The sequence below is a fragment of the Pollachius pollachius genome (assembly GCF_949987615.1).
Source record: "Pollachius pollachius genome assembly, chromosome: 16".
Classification (NCBI taxonomy): domain Eukaryota; kingdom Metazoa; phylum Chordata; class Actinopteri; order Gadiformes; family Gadidae; genus Pollachius; species Pollachius pollachius.
In genome coordinates this window covers 5,164,419-5,190,053 of record NC_136949.1, presented here as the reverse complement: position 1 = coordinate 5,190,053, position 25,635 = coordinate 5,164,419, and the positions used below count along the sequence as shown (strand labels likewise).

At 43.6% G+C, this 25,635-nt stretch overlaps 4 protein-coding genes across 4 annotated transcripts; 2 read left to right on the top strand and 2 right to left on the bottom strand.

Moving 5' to 3' along the window:
* Positions 1-189: 189 nt before the first annotated feature.
* On the top strand, positions 190-7,988 carry prpf39 (PRP39 pre-mRNA processing factor 39 homolog (yeast)). The gene is made up of 15 exons (XM_079753805.1): positions 190-378; positions 1,411-1,848; positions 1,955-2,148; positions 2,281-2,406; positions 2,586-2,704; positions 3,348-3,515; positions 3,781-3,961; positions 4,271-4,378; positions 4,507-4,671; positions 5,162-5,288; positions 5,703-5,971; positions 6,337-6,521; positions 6,635-6,709; positions 7,129-7,240; positions 7,493-7,988. The coding sequence occupies exons 1-15, from the start codon at positions 366-368 to the stop codon at positions 7,580-7,582; spliced, it is 2,370 nt and encodes a 789-aa protein (XP_079609931.1). The 5' UTR covers positions 190-365; the 3' UTR covers positions 7,583-7,988.
* A 572-nt stretch (positions 7,989-8,560) lies between these two features.
* Positions 8,561-10,071, top strand: faua (FAU ubiquitin like and ribosomal protein S30 fusion a). The gene is made up of 5 exons (XM_079754157.1): positions 8,561-8,628; positions 9,063-9,144; positions 9,239-9,383; positions 9,606-9,661; positions 9,829-10,071. Exons 2-5 carry the CDS (start codon positions 9,070-9,072, stop codon positions 9,952-9,954), a joined length of 402 nt encoding a protein of 133 aa, XP_079610283.1. The 5' UTR covers positions 8,561-8,628; positions 9,063-9,069; the 3' UTR covers positions 9,955-10,071.
* An 801-nt stretch (positions 10,072-10,872) lies between these two features.
* Positions 10,873-13,259, bottom strand: fkbp3 (FKBP prolyl isomerase 3). Its single transcript, XM_079753900.1, has 7 exons — positions 13,146-13,259; positions 12,664-12,765; positions 12,362-12,466; positions 11,997-12,132; positions 11,838-11,905; positions 11,597-11,694; positions 10,873-11,210 (listed from the first exon to the last, which is right to left on the bottom strand). The coding sequence occupies exons 1-7, from the start codon at positions 13,248-13,250 to the stop codon at positions 11,156-11,158; spliced, it is 669 nt and encodes a 222-aa protein (XP_079610026.1). The 5' UTR covers positions 13,251-13,259; the 3' UTR covers positions 10,873-11,155.
* Positions 13,260-14,502: 1,243 nt separating this feature from the next.
* On the bottom strand, positions 14,503-18,271 carry LOC307087918 (heme-binding protein 1-like; the record flags this gene model as incomplete). The annotated part of the gene is made up of 5 exons (XM_079753613.1): positions 14,503-14,674; positions 16,150-16,333; positions 16,792-16,936; positions 17,562-17,653; positions 18,031-18,271. 5 exons carry the CDS (start codon positions 18,269-18,271, stop codon positions 14,503-14,505), a joined length of 834 nt encoding a protein of 277 aa, XP_079609739.1.
* Between the last annotated feature and the right edge of the window lie 7,364 nt (positions 18,272-25,635).

Here is a 25,635-nt window from a genome sequence, read left to right as displayed (position 1 = left end):
GTTGGTTGTGCAGTAAAATATTAGTATATATGTTATTATTTTTAGAGATTTTGTTGATAAGCTTGGCTGGCTATTCCAATGGAAAATAACACAATTATTAAAGCTACCCAACACGAATCTTATCTGAGGTAAACCTTAAATTGACCACCAAGATATACTTTATTCTTATATCGTTTTTTAACAGGTATCGGGGGCGCGTAATGTCCCCCGATACGGGCACGGGCACGGCGCGGTCCCGCGGTGCACGCGCCGTCCTTCTCCGTAAATGCCCCCTGGAAGTTGTCGAGAATGAGAGTTGATGTGCCGCACTTCAGTATAAGATTAAGTAATTGAGATCGCCTCGCAAATCGTTCGACCCGATTTTCATGGAACATACTGGTGAGATGATCGTCGCGTGTTGTTGGTTCGACGGATTTTCCCGAGCACGATGTGATTCTTGTGTTGCGTTTTAAGGCTCCGGAGGAGATGCTAAAATTAGCTACCTTAGCTAGCTAGCGTGGAGCACACACACCACACACACATTGGGACTGGCAGATAAGGGCACATTACATAGTTCATTCACCTCAGAACAAATACATGATGGGTGTTTTGAATTAGGTCTACTGTGTTGTTGGGTCAGCATATCTTCGTAACATTGAACAGCACAGAAAGGAACTTGATTACGGAAGGGAAATGTTACTAGCTAAAGTCTCGATTGCTAATGTTGGCAATACCGAAACCTACATTTCCTCGCACCAAATGTGCTGTCTTGATTTAGTATTAACACGGGCCTATTTCTAAACGTAATAAACTGTGTTACCGTCGACTTTCTATTGATACGATCTCTTACGAACTCGTTTTGTGTGGAGTGAGTGAGTACATGTTTTATTTTAACTATCTTGCCCCAACAATAACTTGGCCTTAGTTTGAATAATGGTTCTAGTGTCAGGTTGCAACAGCTGCGGATTATTTGGGTTGCTATTATTTTGTTGGCGTCCTGATGCATTAACAGTCCGAAAGCGGTGAAGACACACGGCTCGTTACAGCTGAGTTGCACTTTTGTTATTTGACTTCCCCCATTTTGTAATTAGACATTTTACTACCGCATACCTGGCCCTACGCACCTAACGACATCCGTGACTATCAAATAGGGCTTGTTCATTGGACAGGAAGACATTGTTGTTTGAAACGGTAAAGGCGTATTTCGTAGGAGACGTGGCAAAAAAGTTTTTTAGTTTTCGTCGATTTATAAGTACAACAACTCCATGGTGTCATCTCCATTTGGCGTGGTATCGCCAACAAATCGTCCCACAACTCAGTCTGATGTACAAGTCCTGTAATTATCTTTATCCTGAAACATTGTTTTTTTTATTATAAAAAAAATAAATGCGTTTTATGTCCGATAATAACTTTCAAATTCTGTGTCACCAGACTATAACAACACAGACGAGCCCATGACGGGAACTCTTGACACGGACTCTTCCAGCAGTGGGGACTCCCAAGCTATGGAGGGCGCTGGCAACGGCTTTCTACCAGACCTCCCAGTTCTGCCTCCCCCTGCCGAGTGGTCCCTGGACCAGGTCCCCCCTGAGCCCGACTCAAAGAACACCGTCTTGCTTGTGGATTCCCAGGACTCCTTCGGTCCCCAACAACGACAGATGTCTCCAGGCCTGGCGTCAGTGGAAAAGGCGGTGGAGCAGTTCCAGCTAGCCAATGCCCAGCTCTTCCAAGAGGAGCAGCCTCCCCAGCCAACCGATGTAGCCCCCCAGTCACCTGAGGTAGAACACATGGCAGCGCCTGAGGAGTCCGCACAGCAAGGCCAGGAGACCCCTGTAGCACCAGAGGTTGTGGACCAAGATGGTCTCCAGGGTAATTTGCTTTGTTTGTTCATCGATTTTTGCATGACTGATAGCTTGAGATTGTGACGCCGCTCTACCTTGGCACTCGCTTAACCCTTCACGTGTTCTACTCCAAGGGGCCAACGATGCTCCTCAGATGTCCGAGGATGGTATGGAGCTGGAGGAAGCGGCCAAGGAGGTTCCCCAGGAGCCCCCCGCGCCCCCAGAGCCCGAGGTCCCGTCTGAGTTTGAAAAGCTTTTCAAGGAGTGCGAGGCAAACCCAGAGGACTTCAACAGTTGGGTCTATCTACTGCAGTATGTTGAGCAAGAGGTGAACAATGCACACAAGTACTCTATTCGCATCCCTTAAGAGATTAATCGCCACACCTTTAAATGTGTTTGCCGCTTTAGACACCTATACTGATGTTCTGTTTGTTCCTTTTTCTTTTCTTTTTTTTTACAGAATGCTCTCCTAGTGGTGAGGAAAGCATTTGATGCGTTTTTCCTCCACTATCCGTACTGCTACGGCTATTGGAAGAAGTATGCCGACATCGAAAAAAAACACGACAACATACAGGTCGCAGAAGAGGTAAATATGACCAAGACACAGGAATATCATGATGCTGCCAAACATTAGTGTCTCCTCTGAGATACCATTTTCTACCATTTTTATCGTTTTCTATATTGCCAGGCGTGTTTTAATCACTCGTTCAGTCGCCATCTTGTCAAGTGTGTCTCATTGTCAGTGGTGTTTCTTCCCGTCCCCAGGTGTACAGACACGGCTTGCAGGCCATCCCTCTCAGCGTAGACCTGTGGCTTCACTACCTGTCCTTCATCAAAGAAAACGCAGATGCTGCCGACCCAGAAACAGAAGGACGCATCAGAGCGTAAGTTGGCGTCCGGTACATGTATCTGGGAAAGCTTTCCATAATAATATTAATAAAAAAAGTTTAGTTTATATAGCGCCTTTGTCACGCTCAAAGTCGCTTTACAGATTCACGAGCACACACGGAGCAAGACAGCAAAACAAGAATTTCAACAAAACAAATACAAATAAATAATAATGTGCTGGGAAAGCTTTCCTTTTCTGTTTTAATGTCCGTAGAACAAGAGGTTTGTTGGTTTTGAACTCTTCTTGTTTCGTTCTGACATCAGGTTGAGGAAATGAAACCCACCTGAGCAATTTTAGGCAGCTTACAAGAAATGGACAACATCGTATCATAGACCTCTGAAGAATAAGTCCCGCCTCCGAGCATCCTGTTTCCATCTGTGAAATGTGTGAAATGCCCTATGTCTACTAACCCAAGTGGAATCTAGATGGAAAAAGCGTGTAATTCAAAACGTGAGCAGCTTTTACTTCTTCGCCACCTAGGGAGTTTATGTACGATCATTCAAAAACCCCATGTTATTTCCCATAGACATTTGACCGATGGAACCGGAGCCTCGGAGGCGGGACTTATTCTTCAGAGGTCTATTGGTAACCAAACCGAAAAATGGCGTCCTGACTCTTTGTTTTTTCTGACTCTTTAGTGCTTATGAACATGCGGTACTGGCGGCAGGCACAGACTTTCGCTCCGACCGACTGTGGGAAGCCTACATCAACTGGGAGACGGAGCAGGAGAAATTGGTTCATGTCACAAACATCTATGATCGCATCCTGGGCATCCCCACCCAACTGTATTCCCAGCACTTCCAGAGGTACGCGACAAACATGGAGAACAATTATAATGCGTGTCGCTGACTTTGACGGTTGAATTCACCGATTGATACTTCATATACCGCAGTCCTCATGTGAAATGTGTTTAAGTTTGGAAATCTTCATCATAGCACATTCATTATCATATCTTTTGTCTTTTTGCGACTTCATTCACCCCGTGATATTAGTTGAATACCTGCTGTGTCCATTTGTCACTACGCCCCATTAAGCTTCAGAAACATAATGGGTCAACAATGTTCCCGCCAGGTTCAAAGAACACGTTCAGAACAACAACCCCAAGCACTTTTTGTCGGAGGAAGAGTTCATCCAGCTGAGGGTGGAGCTCTCCAAGGCCAGCATCACCACCGTGGCCGGAGAGGACGGGGACACGCCAGCGGCGGAGGAGGAGCTTCCACAAGGCATGGACGACCTGCCGGACCCTGCCAAGGTACACCACAAGAGCCCTGCCCCTGTGGGGTCTATGCCTACCGGCATACCCCCCGCCCAGGCATCACTACAACAAAGGCTTGAATTCCCCTCCCATTCTTTTTTTTGTCTCATGATTCCGATAAATGTAAGCTCTTGATGAAACTTCTTGCAGGCAGGCCATGGCCGTTAAGTTTTAGGGAGTAGTGATCCAGGGAAAGAGGTACATTGGCGTCCGCTTTGATTTGGTAAAACAAAAAGGAGCATTTACCGTGTGATTTAGAAAAAAGGGTAAATGAGTGTTAACTGGGTCTCTTGTGTTCTAATGCAGAGAGTGACGGAGATCGAGAACATGCGTCACAAAGTCACCGAAACCCGACAGGAGTACTTCAACCACAACGAACACGAAGTCAGCAAGCGATGGGCCTTTGAAGAAGGGGTACGTTGTGAAAGGCTCCCTTAGACTTTAGTGTCATCCGACCAGTGTGCGCCTAAAATAACAGCGTGTCATTCCCGGTCAACCAGAGTAATTACAGGAGGATTGTATTAAACGTGTTGCCGTTTCAGATCAAGAGGCCATACTTCCACGTGAAATCCCTGGAGAAGACCCAGCTGAACAACTGGAAGGAGTACCTGGACTTTGAGATGGAGAATGGCACCCCGGAGCGCGTGGTGGTGCTCTTTGAACGGTGCCTTATCGCGTGTGCCCTCTACGAGGAGTTCTGGACCAAGGTACTCCCATCGTTGTCCTCCCTCTCACTCCCCACTTACCCCGCCCTGCACTTCCCCCCCCCCCTCCCCCCTTCCCATCAACGATGATAATCACATGGACACAGTAAATCGTCCTGCACTCTCTGCGTGTAACGTTGATATGTGACTGTATCTGTTGTATTAGGGGATGGCCAGCTTGCCACACAAGATTTGACTGCAGCATTTGCCAACTACTACGTTGCATCTTCTCCGTCTCCCACTACCTTACAGAAACTTATCTAATTGGTTCCATGAAGGTGCTGATGGGTTTACACAGAAAATTTTAAACAACGTTCTTGACAATGAAGAAATTCACTTCGGTCAACCCTCGAAGTTACAGTGTTAAAATGGCTGGTCTCTCTTCTGCCTCTCTTCTTTTTATTTTTTCTCTCCCCCCCCCTGTTCTCTGCCCTTCCCCGCACTCTCCCTCTGTGCCCGCTGCCACTTTCCGTCCTGTGTTTCGCTCTTTAAGTATGCAAAATATCTAGAGGGTGTGAGCATCGAGGGCGTGCGACACGTCTACAAGAAGGCGTGCACCATCCACCTGCCCAAGAAGCCGTCCATCCACCTTCTAGCTGCGGCTTATGAGGAACAACAGGGTGAGCCACAATCAGCTGTATTCTCTTGCCTCTAATCGCAACTAGAGCTGGGGTTACTTGGTAGTACTGTAACGACCCGGCTCTAGCGTTGGACAAAGGCAACACGACAAATGCTTTAACCAGAGGTCACCTAGGTGGCCATCACAGTACTGGAGCACTGGATCTCCACTTCACAGTAATGAGGTGGAGATGATAAGTGGAGTTTAGTTTTAAGTGTTAAGAAAATAGACAACTTGTTTGCTAATCAAGCCGAAAGGTGAGGGGTTTGATCCTGAAACGACATGAAAAATTCCCCTTCCCAGAACTGAAGTAGTAGGTCATCCCCACGGGCACAGTCCATATTCCCAGGTGTCCGCACTACAGAAAAAGAATAAAAACCCAAGTTTATGTTTCCTTTCTCCCCTCTCCTTCCAGGCAACGTGGAGGAGGCGCGCGGCATCCTGAAGGCCCTGGAGGAGGCGCTGCCGTCCCTGGCCATGGTGCGCCTGCGACGGGTCAGCCTGGAGCGTCGCCACGGCAACCTGGAGGAGGCGGAGACGCTGCTGCGGGAGGCCATGGCGTCGGCCAAGAACGCCAGCGAGACGTCGTTCTACGCCGTGAAGCTGGCGCGGCAACTGATGAAGGTGCAGAAGAGCCTGAGCAAGGCGAGGAAGGTGCTGCTTGAAGCCATCGAGAAGGACGAGGTGAGAGCCGGCACGATGCCAGGAGCGTTATGCCACTGGGTCGGTTATCTAACTCATTATCCGAACCTCAATCGCTTTCTTGTCATGGCACGTGGTACAACGAAATTTAAATGCCATCCAGGCAGTGCGAGAACACAATTTTTTAATCTAAAAGAAAGGTTGTATGTATCAAATAAAGTTAAAATCAACAATTTCGTTAAACATTTATACATTACAAAATGTATAAAGTACAGCAAAAAGGAATGGCTTTGAGGGATCTGCACTTTAAGACTATGCAAGATTTTTCCCCTAAAGTGTTGCATGAATCACACAGTGTTTTCATCTGGTATCTAAATGACACTGTGTGTTTTCCGTTGGCTTTCCAGACGAGTCCCAGGCTGTATCTCAATCTGCTGGAGCTGGAGTACAGCGGGGACGTGCAGGAGAACGAGGGTGAAATCCTGGCCTGTTTCGACAAAGCCCTGAACAGCTCATTGCCCCCGGAGTCCCGGCTGCTCTTCTCCCAACGGAAGGTCGAGTTCCTGGAGGACTTTGGCAGCGATATCAATGTGTGAGTTCCCCTCAGCCATGCCGTCTCCTACACCGTTGTTCCTACAGTTTGCTCCTGAGGTCTTGATGATCTGTAAGTCCTTTGTTTTGACATATTTTTTTTTTACAATTCAGACTTGTGGCGGCATACGACGAGCAGCAGAAGCTTAAAAAGGAAACTGAATCCTCCAAGAGGAAAGCAGAGAATGGGTAATTCCCACGTTTTTGTTTTGTTTCCACCACCCCTACCACACACAATGGTTTATCGCATTGTCTAGCTAGGCGCCTGATTTGGAATCGAAGCGTAACAAGTATGCTCACAGTTCCGAAGAATTGTGTTTTTAGTTTATGTTGAGCACATTGGAATCCTTTTAACAATCTGTTTTTTTTAAACGACGGACACATTCAATTCTACATTTAACATTTGGTCACTCTTAACAAAGCAACCTAAAAGTGAGTCTGAACAATTAAGGAATAGTAGTACAAAACTTAAACAGCATATTGGACCAAATATGTATTTTTTAACATAAGTGCACACAGTTTTGTGCCGATTGCTGTATTATGTTAAAGAAGGATAGTCGTCATTTTGCTCCGTTTCATCGGACTGACCTGAAACCCCTTGTGTACAGCTCCGGGGAACCAGACGGTAAGAGACAGCGCACGGAAGAGAACTCGACCGCTGGAACCGCCGGGCAGGACCTGACAGCCAACCCGGCTTACAACTACAACAGCTGGTACCAGGTACGGCTGGCCTCCTAGTCACTCCACAGCCTTTCATTCTGGGCAGGGTCTGGGTTCAACCCCTCATGTCTGCAGATTACCATTAGTCATGCTTGAGCCTTTCTTACGTTCAAATTAATGACCTGTACTTTGTTAGTAGCTAGTAGTAGTAATTTGTAGTAGCTTAAACGCCTCAATGGTTGTCAATGTAAAACGTTTGGTGTTGTGTACTTATTTTTACTTGTCTATTTTTTTTTCTCTTCTCTTTTGCAGCAACAATATAGCAACTGGGGACAAAGCAACTGGGGGCAGTACAACCAGTACGCCCAGTATAACCAGTACTATCCCCCTCCTCCTACATAATGGGCGCAATGATAAAGATAGAGAAAAGACAATAATCCCCTTCTGTCATGTCTATTCTGATATCAATAATCTATCAATGTAATTTGTTGGAGGAATGTTGATAGCCAGATTTTTCATCTTACCAACCACTGGTGTTCCAGGCCTTATCTGCATGTTCATTTAAAGGCAATTTTGTTACCTCTGGACTTTTTAATTTTTAGAACGGATGTTTGGTTTCGGTCTTTTCACAAAAATCAGATTGTTGACCATTTCGGTTTCAAAAGAAGGCATTGTGTTGTGTACTTCTGTGGCCCCTTGTGTCTGCTTTCCAACCTGATTTTTAATGTCATGGTCCTCTTTTCACAGAGAAAGGGAATGTTTTTTTTTGTTTTTGCTTAATTTCATAATAAAGATTGATATTATATGATGTGGCTTCATTTGTAATATCAGGAAAAGTACAATAATCATTTATCAATTGATGTATTGCTATAAGTAAAAGTTGCCCTTTTTTAAGCCAACATGGGTAATAACATGTTGAGAGATGCCCATGATGAATATGAACAGTGAATTGATTTTGAGGGATTAGCACAACAGAGCTAACTTGTATGTATGGAATTCTTAATGATTCCCTCCAATACTTGGATTAATTTTGAATTCTAAATGTCGATTCAAATAAAGACTATAAAATACAGTTCAAAGTACGAACAACAGTACAGCAAATGATCAGATATGACTGGCTGTTAACTGTACTTTGAACATTTATTGACTAGAAAGCATAGGGCTCAACAGTTCAAATCAATCCATTCCAGAACACGGACAGGTTCAGGACGAGTTGCGAAGAAAACTCCAATGAATAACGAAGCGTAGTATTATCAGAACTTTAAATACTTCTGAGTCAGGACCGTAGATAATATAGTTTGTCTTATATATTTGTTTTGCCATACTTTAAACGGAAGTAGTCAAAAAGTTACGTCGGCTCTCCCATTTTACGTAAATCTGCACATGCGCAGCTCGGACCGATCGGAAGTCCTTTTTTGCCTAGCGTTGATCGACTAGCATCAAACTAGGTAAGGCCTGCCGAAATTCTGTTTAAAGTGCGTATTTATCAAGGGTTGAAAGCAAAGAGGCGTCATAATGTTATATAATTTATATCGCTGATAACGAATATAACATAAAGTGGCAAACATTTGTGCAAGAAGTCTTATTTTTATTCGATTCTCCGGAACGCGTGCCCCATGTGGCTAGGGATGTAGCATAGCATTAGCTTGTTACCTCGAGATTGTTCTACGCATATTTTCCTGATGAACCTTATTGTAGTGGCCAATTGTTTTGGTATAATATGATCCACCGTCATGCTGGTTAAACGATTTCCCTGTATTATTTAGTTAAAGTGGTTATCCCCTACTCCCAAGTTAATGCGCTCTATTTGTTAGGGCGTGATGAAAGTAATTGACTGACAGGCAGTATATTTGCAATCAACACAATTTGTATTTTGTCCCAGCATCAAGATGCAGCTCTTCTTGCGTGCCCAGAACACTCACACCCTTGAGGTGACCGGTCAGGAGACCGTTGGAGCTATCAAGGTACATTCCTACCCAATATTCTGTCATGTCTCTCTATTTTTGCCATCATTCACAAGACACAATCTAATCCGACACTATTTGCTGTGTATTTCAGGCCCACGTCCAGGCTCTTGAGGGTCTCCTGGTTGAAGACCAGGTGCTGCTGCTCGCCGGTTGCCCACTGGAGGATGACCTCTCTCTGGCATCTTGTGGAATCTCTGAGCACTGTACCCTGGAGGTGGCTGGAAGGCTTCTTGGAGGTATGTATGAATCCCTGCTGGCTCACGATCGTGATTAATAAAGGCCAAGTGGTTTGAATAATTTGCGAAATTGAAATGGTTAGCTAATTTCGTTATTAGCCCACCAGGATTTTTACCTGTTATGGCAAATAATGACCAATGTGCTAAGAAAATATTTCTTCCAGACTTTGATACGCATCCACAATTAATTTTAACTGTTTCACTTCATTTAATGTTTTCCAGGCAAGGTCCACGGTTCTCTGGCCCGTGCTGGTAAAGTGAGGGGACAGACCCCCAAGGTACATGATTTGATACTTTCTCAAATTTAATTTTTTTTTATTTTATCTAAACTGCTTTAAAATGATCACACACGACTCCTCAACGTTTGTCTTACGGGTGTGGGTTTCTCTTACTTAATCGATGACCGTGTCAATGCAACTCTTGCTTTTTCCCATGATCCTTCCAGGTTGACAAGCAGGAGAAGAAGAAGAAGAAGACTGGGCGTGCCAAGCGTCGCATCCAGTACAACAGGCGCTTCGTCAATGTGGTGCCCACCTTCGGAAAGAAGAAGGGACCCAATGCCAACTCCTAAGTGCTCTTTATGGCGCCTAGGCGGGGAGATGACTTGCATTCACATCACTTCTTTGTTTACCAAGTGAAATGTTTTCCTCTGTACAGAATAAAGGTTTGGCTTGGGGAACAAAAATCACTTCTAGTTGCAAAGTGTCTCATTTATCATAATTTAAAACATTATGGACAATCTATTAATCTGCTTGTATGGAAACATGACATGACTTGGCTGAGAGATCAATGACCAAATTATATTTGGATTACTTAATGGAATTCAAGCTGTGCACTTTTCTATTGGGACATTTTAAATATAACCAATTGAATATGCCATTCCTCAGAGCCCCGTGCATAGGGATTTAAGCTGCACCTGTTTATAATTGGCATTTATTGGACACTTATGCACAGGGATCATTTGGATGTATTTTAATTACTCTGCAGGTAGTTTCACATCTTGCCCAAGGATGCCAACTTATCTTGCCACTGTCAATTACCCTAGCAACTTTACTATCCTTTCACCTACATTAGAGTCATTTTACTGAAGTTATTTACTGACATGGATAATTAGAACATTAGGTAGTGGCCATTTATAATGGGGCTGTTAAATTAATTGGCCTGCCATCAGATTTGAGTTATGCCCCAATTTTCTGCCACCTAACTTGGTATTATTTGCTGTAGTCAAACCCAAAACTTCTTGCAATACTGACCAGTGAGCATGACAATAGCTCACTTAGTTGATTCATGGCTACAAATCCTTGTGCAATGTTTGAATACAGGACAGACTGTTGAGACCTTTTAATTATATCAGAACATCCATGGTAAATGTAAATCTCCAGGTCTTATTCAATTAATCTTTATATCTAGAGCATATATCCATCTAGCCTTCTACCCCATATGCCTATCCAACCCCAAGTTTGGGAAACCCTGAAGAAAATTGCAAATGTCGGTTTCAAAATTCTTTATTCATACCTTACGTTGAACATGCAAAACAAATACAGAAAAACGTCAGGACTCCTGTTATGTACAGTATTGACAAGTCATCACGTGTTTGGCCATGCTGGAAAGGTAAATTATACATGGAACAATTTGACAGACAAACAAACCATTAACGGGTGTAAACAAAACCAGGCCAATTGTAATCAATGTGAATTAAAATGTTATCTTTCAAGCATGGTCATCTTGTGACACTTTTCTTAGTTTGGGAAGTGCATGCAAGCCTTTGTCCGTTAGTCCACAGCTACCAGCTCGACTTCAAAGATCAGTTTGGCATTGGGAGGGATTCTGAAGAAGGTTAGGTTAAGGAAAGGACATAGGATTTTGAGTCTAAATACATAGATCTTTAAGTCAAACAAAAAAGGACCAACTCAACTTTGGGCCCATCGCTTAAAATATGCAATTTGTGGTGTACTCAAAATGTAAATAAGTAAACTACCTTGATGTTAAATGAGAAGTATTACCTGCATCCGTGGCCACATTATGCTATTATTCTAGCAAAGAGTGGACTTCGGTAGCCACGAAAACGTCACTTCCTACTTCATATATTTTTCTAATGAAACATCACCCCATCATGGCATACATGTTTTATTGTGAAATTATTATTGATGTAGTGTAAAGTATTCACACTCCCAAGACGAATCTCAACAGCATGTCCAAATGAAAAAGGATACTTGTTCTCTGGAAGTCCCTTCCTCCCATAGGCCCACTCTGGCTCGATTTCCAACTTGGCGGTCTCGCCTTTGCTCATGGTCAAGATGGCCTCATCCCACTAGGAGAAGAAATAGTCAATCAGATCATCAACCTCATTGTTATGAAGAGGCAGCTCAGGGCACTGATGTTTCCGGATATATCCGTTCATAGCCTTGCCCGTCGCAGCATTGCTTGCATAAAATCGCCATTAGGATCGCTTACCCCTCGGATGACTCGGCCCATGCCGATTTTGAAGCTCAAAGGCTTGGACTGTTTCTTCTTTCTGGCCGCTGAGGGGTTTAGAGGAGACGCACAATGAGACAACTGACCAGGCTCATCATAACCTGAAATAGTTGGGAGATGGATGCGAATGAGGCCTACTCGTGGGGATGTTTGTGTCGAAGACGGTGCCGTCCACCAGGGACCCCGTATACCAGCAGCTCACGTTTTCACCCTTCTTGGGGAAGTTTGTTTTGTCGCCTTTCTTCAGCACTGACTTGAAGTACTTGGGTGGACCCTTTGAAAAGCAAAGCCATAAGGATCTTAGCTTTAAAAATGGGGAATGCTTTGAATTACAAAAGTAAATGAATGGGATTTTCTATTTATAGTTAATGGATATCAAAAAAGATGAGACCGATGTGTGATAATAGAAGGGGATGTGTTAAAATATAGCTTGAATACAGAATTTGGCTTCAATTTATCACCATGGTTAACTAATGGTTAAAATATAGATGTCTGAACAGTACCTCATCCACAAGTTCTGTCTTTGCGTCTTTACTCGGGTCATCTTCAATTTTTACAGTTTTAACCTGCTCAATGACTTCTTCAATGGGTTCAGTGCCTTTAAATTTCTGTAAATGGAAAAAAAAGTTATTATTTAACAGATTACACATTTTCTATTTGGGTTTGTTGATTGGAAAAAACATGCATGTGATCTCAGTTTAATACAACATTAAAAATAAACCTTTGATTATTAAAAGCATGTAGGAATTCAATACATTTTTCTAAATATATACTTAAAATTAGTTCACTGCTAAATATCACTTACTTTGGTCTCAAACAGCTGATTGTATGCAATCATCAATTGCTCTTTCTTTGCCGTTTTCGCAACATTCTTTATGTTTCCCTGAAGCTTGTGCTCGGCAAGAAACTGAAGGACGAAACAACCATGCATAAATCATTAGTGTTTCACCGAGTCATCGCACAGAATCTCCAGAAAAATAAATAAATTAAAAAGGTTGGACCCAAGTCCATTTTATTCAATACATACAATAGGAAATTCCGTTCCATTTTGTGGATAACATCCGCTGCAATACAGTGGGATGCACGACACTACATGCGTGGTGCGTGGTGCATTCAACGCACATTAGCCTAGCTCTGCGGAGGCATGGCTAGCCTCGCCGCTAGCTGGCAGTGCACACGGTTAGCATCGCCTGATACCAGCCAGTGCAACGCAACGCAAGCTTGAATGCTAACTTCGCCATTTCAATACACATATCAATTAGACACCCCCAAAATGATTCAACATACCGAGTTAGCCGCATTATCTTGGATAAACTTAATAAGGTCTTTTTTCGGGAGATCATCACTTTTGAGCTGATCATCGCTCCATTCTCGTGCTGGTTCTTCCGCCATTTTGGAAGAGAAGCGAATGAACCCTGAACTTATGAGGAAGAAATTATTCGTGAAAAATAGTTATTACCGTAATAATGATAATAATAACAATAATAACAACAATTAATAATGTGTCCCCAATGAGGCGAAACAAAATGTGGTCATATTTCTACTGAGACCTCGTTGATAAAAATGTATTTAGGCTACCAAATCTCGAAAACTCATTAATATTGTTGCGTCTAATTCTGTACTTAATTATAGGATATATTTTTCATAATTAATTTTCAGATGATGAATAAGCGAGTGGAAGAGATAACAGGTCTCAAAGTGGTTGTTTACCATACCTTTCGGCAAGCATAGGATACTTTATTATTATGTTGTTATGCATTTTTTCAAATCCACACATTACTTCACATTTGAACATTTAGGCTTTAATTGTGCTTAAATAAACACTACTCCTTATATATTAAAAGCCCCCTAAAACCAACAAGGGAACACATTTCAGAAAAAATATATAGATTACTCAAAGATAACTGAGAGCAGAGAGTGATGGACCAAAGGCATTACCTTTACCCTTTAACAAGAAAATTTGATGTAAAAACAGGGTAAGCTATACATAAATGATATTCATAACTACCTGAATATAGACATACATATGGAGCACTTAAACATTCTTAACATTTTGACTTGCCGAACACAAAAACGAAAAGTAACCTATATGGAAAAAAACATATAGGTTTCTTCTCAGAATAGGAGATAGCACATTTTAACATTTTTCCTTCATGGTCGGGAAATCCATCAACCCTGTCAATCAAAGGTGCACGGAAATGCTCAAATGTGGCAAAACGTAGTATGGGAGGGAGCAGAGGGGGAGAGGATGTTTATTGGTTGCCTATTTTGATCAATCATGCTCTCTTATGCTCTTTTCCGCTCTCTCTCTTTATACCTCTCAAATCTTACCTGCAGCACCTATAAATCCAAGCTATGTAACAAAAGAACAGTGCAGTATTACAACATGGCAGACATCACAAAGACAATTGGGAACATTGAACATACATGCATCTATACAAAGCAGCGTTATTGACAAAACCAAGGACACACTTAATTGAACCTTCATTTAATAACTAACACTTTCAAAGCATGCGTTTGAGAGGAATTTGAGTCCTCGTCCACCATTCACCAAGGGAGTAAACATGAACAAATGGACACCAGAGGAACAAACAAAGGGGGAACCGACTAAAACCACCATTAACCCCAGCGTTCCTATTGAACGTCACTGGCGCTCCAGGAACCAGACCTCGTTGTGTCGGTGTGTGGCGGCCAAGCTGGTGTACCCAGCGATGACGAATGTGTTGCTGACCAGCAGGTTCGGAGAGGGCAGGATCTCGGCAAATGCTCTGATTTCGTGTAAGATGGTCTCTTCATTGGTGGGACCTGTGAAAGCCCTGGGAACAACAACAACAACAAAGGGGTCGCTGGAATCTTGGTGTCCTTCAATCAGAATCACAGTGAGACTAGTTATGGTTTTACGTCGTTTACGGACCCATTACGTCCTTGTGGACCCTCCTTGCGGACCCTCTAAGGGCCTGACGTGCGCTTTCCAAATATTGTAACCTTGCACGCAGAAGCAAGAGCTGTGATTGGTCCACTCACTAAAACCCGACGCAGAAACAAAACAGGTTCACGACTGCGTGGTCACTGCATTGCGGCAACGTGGAACCACAACTGAGCCTTTAAAGCCTCCACACCACAAAGCTCGAGCATAGAGCGTGCACATAGAGGGTCCGCGTTCAAACCACACCCGTGTCAAACAATGGGAGCGCTTCCTTGGGTTTACGTGTTTATTCCGCCTCCGCCTGCCGTGTTTTTGATGGTGATTTCCCTTTGCTGATCCATTTAAACGGACTAAAGGAGTATGTCCGCGCGTGATTTGATATGCCTCCGGGGCAAATACAAGGATGCAGGAAAGTTCAGCTTCTGTTTGCGCTCTTCGGAGCCCTGGTGCTTGGAGGGCCTTCGGCTTTCTCTAAAAGGTTTTCTTTGTCTGAAAACATTTTAATATTCGGTTCATGGTTTCGTAAGAGAATGAAGCTTTTGAGAACTTATATTTTGCCCGAATTTCAGTTTTAACTGACAGTTTGAATACCCTTATGACTTTTATCCACTCGTTCTTTCTACTGGCAGTCTGTGATTCAACAGTGATTGTTTGATTCTCCCAACACTATTATGTATTCCAACCATTCATGCTGAAGGTTTGATACAAAAATTGGTGTATCAATCACCAACATTCAGAAAATAGAAATGCTTTCAATGTTTATACCTCAGGAGGGTCCAACATCAGCAACTATGAATGAGAAGAATGAAATGGATGATGATGGATAACACTATACACCATAGAGAACAGATCAGAGTTCACCTAGACTCAGCATAGCCTCCCCCCTTACCCCACACCCCTCTTAAACACTTATTGTATGTTGTACGTCCTGGCTCCTAATGCACGCACTTATTGGATGTTGTACGTCCTGGCACTTAATGTACGCACTTATTGTATTTCGGGCGTCCTTTCACTTAATGTATGCACTCATTTTATGATATACGTCCTTGCACTTAAAAATAGTACCAAGCATCGTATAGCATCTTGTCCTAGCTATCTTTGTTGTACACGGGAATGGGTTTACCTAACAATTGTTAGTGATAGGCCCCTGGTTCTATGAACATCCTTACTTTACCTACAGCGATATAGTGTTGGTTCTCTGTCTTCTGGCAAATGTACAAATGTTATTCCTTAGTATGGTTCACCGTACCACTATGAATGAAATTAATGAAAGGTATGATTATGGATAACACTATAGGCTAGAAACGACCAATCAGGGGCTTCTCTGATGACCGGACTCACAGTCCAGAGTGAGTGGAACCAGACCTGCTGTGGAGCACCGTGGGGGGCCAGGTCTCCAGGGTGATGTGTGGGTCGGTGGGCAGAGGGGGTTGATCCTGGAGGCAGGAAGGGAGGCAGTAGGCCAACCGGACATCCCTGGACAGGTTGCTAAGGGCATCATCCGTTCGCACCACGGTAACTATTGGAACCGTCATGCCCAAGTACCTCCCTGTAAGTGAAGAGGAAAATAGATGGAAATGTTTTTTTCTCCTGGGGAATATGATTACCGTTGGATGAGACTTGAAACATGAGCGATGTCTCCCCCTCTTTATGTTATAATAGAGTCTGGGCCCAACATCTTCTGAGAGAAAACTGTTTGTTTGGTTGGTTTACTTCCACGCATCCAAATTCCTGGTGACAGTATAACCAGTTGGTTGCAGAGTTAATCAAAATAGCAGAAATACAATCTTCAAACATTAATCAGACCAACAACCAAACATAATCAATTCACATCAGACGACGACAACAACGACAACAACGACCATCTTCCCAGCTCTTTCATCTCTCGTCTTATCACGGTAAAAAATCGACTGTGGCTGGGATCGGTGCTGGTGGCTGACTACCGTTGCTATGGCGATGATGATTACGTCGTCGACGGCAATGACAACAATGATTTAACCCACTTACCCAAGTTGTTCTGCTGGCAGATGTACCTCATGATGCTCATGAAACCCGCACAGATGCTCTTCTCGTAGGTGTCCTCGGTCACGGTGATGCACGCCCAGCACGCCTTGTCCATCACGCGCTTCTCGCACGCCACGCCATCACCATGCTTGGGGAACAAGAGGAACGCAATCCGTTCAGAGAGAAGTCCACGGTGATTTAAAACACTCACTATAGGGGCCGGGATTGGATACAAGAGAGATAATCTGCAGATAAACGTTTAAAAGGGCCCTTATGTGTTGTTGGAGTTGTTATAGTCGAACCCAGTGTTGTCTGTTTCCGACCTAGTACTTAACTAGGTTATTTTAAGATCCAAGCTAGTTTAAATGATACACACACTTTAAGGAGTGGGTTCAGGGGGTTAGTCACAATAAGAAAGATACAGGAAGACTTAGGGGGACATTTGGATTTGGATTTGACCTGTTGCTGTATTCACTATAAGTCACTTTTGATAAAAGCCTTTGACTTAATAGTGAATAGCATTATGGTCTCAACGGTTTCAGTGACTTTCTGAATTGATGATATTAATATCTCAGAATTCTGAGAAATTATTTCTTTTTTTCTTTTTTTCTTAATTAAAAAACTAAAACTGCCCGAGAGACAGAGTGGATCTTTCAATCCATTAAAGCTTTTCTCTGAATTCTAATTCTAATAATAATCTCTGAATAACAGGGGAAACAGGTCTTCTCAAGTGGATGCATTACGCTTCGGTAGAAATCCACCACACAGCCAACCTCTTTACGAGCCACTAAGGTGAAGGGAATCTGCTCTCTGTGTGGCGAACTCTCGATGTCTGTGGTAAGCTGCTGAATGGGCTGGGCCATCTCTGAAAGAAACCACAACCAAGGTCAACAAACAGACAGATAGTTGAATCAAATCGTATTAAATACCCTTTTTGATCACTAAGCAGTAAGGATGCACCGTACTAACTCATAAATTATTACATTTTGTACCTCGGATAAGTTATGAAATGTTTGAATTGGTTGACATGATGAGGAGTTTTATTTCGGGTTGCACACAAAACAATACTTTAAATTCATGGCTATAAAAATAAGTGAATAATATAATAATAATAATAATAATAATAATAATAATAATAATAATAATAATAATAATAATATTGAAAATATATGTAGAATGTGCACCACGAATGAGGAAGGCGTTGTGTTGCAGTTAATGATACGAGCTGATTAAAATACTCACCACGTGGTATATCGATTTGATGGCCCCTGCCAATGTTTTGCCAATAATTAAGCAGTCGATCCTGATTATCGTCTTCTGCAATCTCGGCTCCTCCGTCATAATCCTCGCTACTGGTAATGTCTGCTTCTACACTTTCATCCGTGAGGGCATCGAGGTCCTCCAACGTTATGAAACCAAGCCCAGGTCCGTGGCGAAGATGTCCCTCTCCTCCGTTCATACTGCACGATTTGCGATCCATCATGTCTACTACTTTTCAGGGTTAGCTAACCTACTTTGGTCACAATCTTCACACGCAGAAATGTTACGATATCTCGTTTAAAACATAGACAGTTGACCATCGAGTCAGAGGACAGGATCGTTCTGTAGGAAACCCTTCACACCGTCACTACTCATGTTTGCTTCTGAGACGTTGACCCTCCCCTCTGACCCATTTTCCGCGACTTCTTTCTTAGAATAGTGATCATGAGTTTATAATGTAAATAGAAATAGCATTTCTCCACAGTTAAAGGGTAGTATCGTATGAATGTACCAACAATAACAACAATATTTGAATTAAATAGGGAAAGCTATAAAAATAAATGTTGTATATTAAAGCCTAATGAAATGATCAGTAACAACAACAACAACAACAACAACAACAACAACAACAACAACAACAACAACAACAGCAACAACAACAACAACAACCGCCAGTACATATTGAACTCCTGGTGCTTGGCCAAACAGAATGGTCTGCATTATCCTCCTGATTGGTTACCAGGCAACAGGATGACCTTGAGGGCGGGTCTTGAGATGAGAGGTTTGAAGCTGTCTTCAGCTGGAAATCTCAGAGGAATACAATTTTCTTTGTTGTCCACTTAAGCAAACGTAGGCAGCATTTAGTCACAACATTACGCAGGCCTACTTGTCACTATAAACCATCCTGTGGTTTTCAGTAAAACTGACAATCGTTTAAACTATTCACTTAACGTGGTACTGTTGTGCGATGCTGCAAAAAGTAAAATAAAAAAGTAAACACAACGCAGTAACGCATCTCCGGAGCTTGCATACAAAATCTGCATTTATTTTGAGGTATCTTCCGAAGTGCTGCTCTGCTTATCTTACAAGGATTTAATGTGGTGTTTGCCTTCGGGAACCACTGTGAAATTCATTCGACAAGCGAAGCAGAAAAACAACTGACATCAATATGGTTTACGATGTAAATTATTATTTGCATCCTAATGTTCTTTCTTCTTTCCAACGATGCACATGAAACATTGAGGAAAATCTGTGAACTGCCACAGAGGAATGAGTGGCTGTGTCTGTAAAGGCTTAACAAATCTGTATCTGTCATGTGCCTAATAAAGATGTGACCAGAGTGGATCTTCAGTCCAAAGGGATGGATTGCCTATCCAATGCATCTTGCTGGCAGTTATAGCGAAACAAATGTCATTCGCTTGCCATGATTTATTCTTCCTCCTCCTCTCTGCTGGTTGAGTGGGTCTACTATAAAGCCTTTATCTAGGCTATGCACAGCCTTAACGTAGGACTGGCAGTATAGGTCACCCCCCAGTAGTGTATTTGTAATTAAAAACAGGATGTTATATCAGAACGTTAGTCAATGTTCAAATTATTTGTCAATCGAGAGAGCTATAGACCAGTAAAACAGTGTCTAAATTGCCCCAACCACGACCAATTATCAAACATTTGTATGATTGATTGTTCACAGTCTTACTTGTCAGCCACTTTGAATAAAAAACATCAATGTAAATGTAGGAATACAACGTTTTTTCTTCCATTCACATAGTGTCACCATTCGGATGTGTTGTTGAAAGTACATAAGCAACATCTTATAAACTGCAGCTATCCGGTTCCCAAATTAATCAGATGACTCAGCAAGTAAACACAAAGCCAGCCATTTAAATGTCATAAATTCATTTTAACCAAATTTACAAATATTATTGACCTAAGTTGTAAAACATCATGTGGGTCTGTTGAATAATGTTTGCAATGCTCTGATTGAATCCTTCATAAACCAAATGGGAATACGTTTTTCGCACATAATAAGAATTAATTTGTGTTTGTGCTTCGACTTTCTAATGACATTGGGTGCATTGAATTCGACCTTTCTTTCTTTTTTTTGTGGTTATTTTACTGAATAAGGGGCCTCCTGCAGTAGCTTCGTAACACCATGTGAGGGCAGTACAGGCACGCACGTGTACACAGAAGAGTCCAGATTATTGTTCTCATGTTTACTGAAGAGGAATTATTTTGATTCAGGTTCAAGATGTATCGTTTCACAAGGGGAATAATGAAGGCCACACTTCCTTGTGAAGAGCTATAGAGTCACGCAGACATTATAAAGGAAGGAAATGTTAAGATGGAAGGTAGGTCTACTTTTATCGCAAGGCTCATTTACTACTTAAACAGATGTTACAATTAGCAGTCTCGCTGGAATGTGTTTATCTCTTTGAATATTCATAGTGCTTGTGTGTGTATGTGTGTCGTGTGTGTGTGTGTGTGTGTGAGTGTGTGTATCGGTTTGCTTGATTGTGTGTGGGCCTACGTGTGCGTGTGCGTCTGTGTTTGTTTGAATAAGAGTACAATGATGCTTTCTGATTTTTTTTTGTTTAGTTTCTGACCCATTAAAATGTGTGCGGTTTATCGTGGACATAAGTAACATCAACAGTGCTTTATTTATTTTCACACACTAATGATATTATATTGTGTCACGCGCACTCATTGACAGACCTTGAATTTTCTTATTAACCTTATGTCAATTAATAGGACAATAGGCGGCTTGCAGAGTGATAGCCAATTTGAATGTGCACAACACAACAAGCGTTGGGATGTTCAACAAGCGTGGGGAAATGATCAAGATAATTTCACCCATTTAATTGAAAGAGAGAGAGAGAGAGCACGGAAGAGCAAAAGAGAGAGAGAGAGAAAGAGCAAGAGAGACATCTCGAGAAAAAGAGAAAGCAAAAAAAGATCGATCAAGTGTTCATGTCATTTCCATTACTTTCCGCTGACAAACTTATTACTCATATAAACTGCTTCCGGGCAGGAACAGCAACGCCAACCAAAACAAGAACAACAAGAAGTCTTCTTTGAATCCCAGTCGGCGACACCTCCTCTCCTGGAAGGCCTCCACAGCATCCAGCTCCTTCAGGCTCTCCTCCCTCGCCCTTCCTCTGATCCCCCGTACACCTTCGCAGTCTCCTCTCCCTCAGCGCAATTAAAGTGCAATCTCATAATGGAGGGCCGTTCCTCGTGCACCCTTTGTCCGTCGTTGTGTAATACATTCACCGCCACTCTCTTCCTAATGGAACTATAAGCCCGGCGTTCTCGCAGCAGCCATGGAAATTCCCTATCAAACTCCTGGCAGCCAGAGTTCCCCCCCCCCACCCCCACCCCAAGCCCCTGGGATGGAACATCTTTAGGCTTCATAAGGAACGTGGGGCCATACATCACTTTACCATTCGGCCAACTGCCCACCACTTAACATTCCTCCCGAGCGGGCTGACAGTGGAGGCTAGGTGCCGAGGGTAGCCAGGGTTATCTGTGAGCTCCCACCAAACAGCTGTCAGCGCCCCCCCCCCCCCCCTTCAATCTCGCCTTCAAGTTAAGGCTCTTAAGGGGGACTCGAATCGAGGCAGTTGCCTGGTAATGGCGGTTCAGGTTGGGGCTGTTTCTTGTCAATGCGCTCCGAGGAAAAGAAACCAAACCCGGCTAGCCGTTTGCAACGCTTGTAGCTTGCAGCGTTCCCGGCGGGAATGGGGAGGAAAGGATTCCGTGCATGAGGTGGTGCCCGGGGTCTGAGAGGGGCTTCCGATACCAAAGCTTAGCCCCCCCCCCCGGAATCTGTGTTCCCGGTCCCCACCTCACGTCCGTCCTGTCAGATGTAATCTCTCGGCTCCTTGCCGTGAAATGAGTCTTATTAAGGGCTGGACTGAGATCAGCCCTGCGGCTGCACGCCCACGCGTAACCCAAAAAGAAAAGTCACTCACCATAGGAGGGAAAAATAAATCTTGATTATTGCTGCTACACGAGGCTGGGGTTGGCGCATCCATGCTCTGACGCCCGTCCCACCCTCCCTCGTCCCCTGTCCAAGGCAGGCCTTTCTAGAGCGCTGTGGCGTCGTTCACTCTAAAGCTCCATAGATCCGTAGCGCAATTTATTCCAAAGCCCCATAGCTCCATTCATGCTAAAGCTCCATAGCTCCAGTCATGCCATAACTCCATAGCTCCATTCATTCTATAGCTCCACAGTTACAGCTCCCTTCTTTATTTAGCGCCATAGCTCCATCGCTCCATAGCTAGACGTACGTCAGCAGATGAAGAAGGCCTCAGGTGGAAGGCCCCCCCCCCCCCCCCCCCCCCCCCCCCCCACCCCCCCCCCCCCCCCCACCCCCCCCCCCCCCCCACCCACCCTGGGATTCTCCACCCCATGGGGCTGTTCATTTCTGTGTGCTGTCCACGGACCCATGAGTGTCACAGGACTGGCCCTGCTGCCTCCAGGCAACGGGGCCAATGCCAGGTCCCTCATCGACCCTGGGATAGTACACAATAATCAAAGGCAATCCATGGGCAATCTAAGGCCAGGCCCTTCTCGTTCACACGCAGGGGAGCTGGGAACGGCAGGCCCCATTCCCAGCGGGAGCGTCGTGCGAAGGGGGAAATAAGGGTGGATGGATGGCGCCGTTGAGTAGGAAGGCCCAACAGGGTTTTGACATTGGAAGACAGCTGTGATGAGATTTGCCGGAGCCACCCCTGGCTTGGGGCAAAGCTGGATCCATCCTTGTGAACTTTTGCTTGCATGCGGATCCAAAATGGAGGATGGAGATCTAAAAATGTGTTTTTGTTTTTGGCTCACCGATCAAAGCATCTCTGATTTGTCACATATTTAAACACGACTCGAATAACGTATTTCCCTCCCCCCCTCTCTTGTTAAGTTGCACTGCTTAGGGCTTAAGTAGGATTCAAGGTGATGGGGGCTAACTGACTTAACTGGCGGCAGACAACCTGAGCTTAATCTAGCAGTGTGCTATCGTGTCTGATCCAGTGCCTGCAGGAGATTCCGTTAAATCCATTTCAGGGTATTGAAGGTGGGGTGCTGTGTTCACGGTCGCATGCGCGCGTCACACATTCAAACCTCTGGATGAAGTTGAAAGACATCTTGTTTAAGAAAACGCTCGGATAGAGGAAGAAGCCTTGGAATAAAAGTCGAATGAAACTCAAAAAGAGTGAAAATAAAAAGTGATATTTCTCAACCAAGAGTACGCGCCGTATATATGTGTGCCTCAAAACCAGGGGATAAAGTAACTTTTTCCCATTTGTTCAAAGATTGGACAAGGGATTCCTGACACACAGAAAATTGCATTTTAGAAAAATCCCTGTCTGGTACTCAGTGCTCGGTCGCACGTTCACAAGCAGGCAGCGCACACAAAACAGGCCGCACACACGAAACAGGCCGCACACAAAAACAGGCCCGTGCACACCGACGCAAGGGCTCAGGTTTTAAGTTTAATTGAAAAGAGGTTTGAGCTGAGTAGATTGAATCCTATCTCTCTTTGTTAAACACTGTCACTAAAGAGAGGTGCGTGTGTGTGTGTGTGTGCGTGCATGCGTGTGTGTGTCCATGTCTGGAAACACATTGCTACTGATAAGTACATTGTAAGCGACATTGTTGTATGATATTTCAGTAGGTTTATTTTAGAAGAAATCTCATTTTTGAAGGTTAAAGGGAGAAGCAGGGAGGAGAAGGGTGTGGAAATGGAAATAGTGCAAATAATATCATAAATATCAGTGCACATTATCGGGATATGGTTCCATCTTCCAGAGAGATGGACCGAGATGGGTAAAGGCTAGTCCAAGTCTGTCATTCTGTCTCCTATTTCCAGGGAATAGGACTCTTCACTCCTCACTCCTGGCCATTATTCTTTCCACTTTTCTAATACTGGTAAATTATATTTCACCTTGTTCCTATTTCAACTACTTTGTATAGCACTAACAGCTAATCTAAAATAAAGCACTTTTGAATTGAATAGTTTTTAATTGCCTTGTACTTAGTTGAATAATCAATATTTCACTAGGCTTTTACGTTTTGTTGTACTTTTTTATTTTCCAACTTTATTTTGGCAACGTGAACGCTAATTTTCCCTGCCAAATTGAGAGAGAGAGAGAGAGAGAGAGAGAGAGAGAGAAAGACGGAAAGAGAGAGAGAGAGAGAGAGAGAGAGCGAGAGAGAGAGAGAGAGAGAGAGAGAGAGAGAGAGAAAGAAAGAAAGAGAGAGAGAGAGAAAAAGGTGAGGGAGAAAGAGTGAGTGGGCTTGTTCAAACCCAGCTCCCGTGTTCCCACAGGCTTCAGGGAGAGGGTGGCCAAGAAAGAGCTGAAAGCGTAATTTGGAGAAGTTTGTCTGCTCTGTCCTTTGTTCATTACCCACTCGCCCGCTGAGCCAGTCAGGCAGCCACCAAGTCGGAGCAGCGAGTGAAGTGCGCGCACTATACTGTTAGCATGAAAGCCTGGGATTGTGTACAAAAGAAATACACGCATTCACAAATACATACTGAATAATACATACTGTACATGGAGACAATACACATACCCTCCTCCCTGCGCGTCTCCCCCGCACTGCATACACTCATAGAGACATGCGCGCACACACACACACACACACACACACACACACACACACACACACACACACACACGCACACGCACACGCACACGCACACGCACACGCACACACACAAAACACATACAAGGCCACACACAAACATACACTCATAGACCCATGCACACACACACAAACACACAACTATTGACTATTCTCCCCATGCATGAACTATTTGCTTTCCATTATTCATATTTCAGCGTTAAAAAAAAAACAACAACTTGCAAATGCAAGAGACAAAACATCTAATTCACAATTTTCAATCCCTTGCCATTGTGAGGCTGCCCTCACCTTGGAAGGGAAGGCGACAGATTGCACACAGATTGCCCCGGAGGATCCTTCCATTGAGATTCACCACGTGCCGTCACATCTGTCCCTAATCAATCCCCGGTTCAATTATCAACGTGTAAAGGGAATAAAAATAGCGGTGTAAACAAAAAAACATGTGCGAGTGTGCGAGCGTGCTCAGCAAGGTCATGGAAACGAGTTGCCGATGTGCGTTAAATGCAGTTCAAGGTTATGAAGATTATTCCGTGTGTGTGTGTGTTTGTTTGTATGCATGAGCCCGTATGTTTCTGCATGTAATATGAATGTACATGTGTGTGTTTGTGTGTATTTCTGAGCCTCTATGTGTCTGCATGTAATATGAATGCACGTGTTTGTGTGTGTGTGTGTGTGTGTGTGTTTGAATGTGAATGTTCATGCGTGTTTGTGTATGGGAATGTAGGTGTTTGTATGTGTGTGTGTGTGTGTGTGTGTGTGTGTGTGTGTGTGTGTGTGTGTGTGCATGTATGTCTGTTCATGTATGTGCCTCTATGTGTCTGCATGTAATGTTTGTGTGTGTGTGTATGTGTGTGCATGTGAATGTTCATGTGTGTTTGTGTATGGGAATGTAGATGTATGTGTGTGCGTTTGTGTGCATAAGAATGAGAGAGAGAGAGAGAGAGAGGG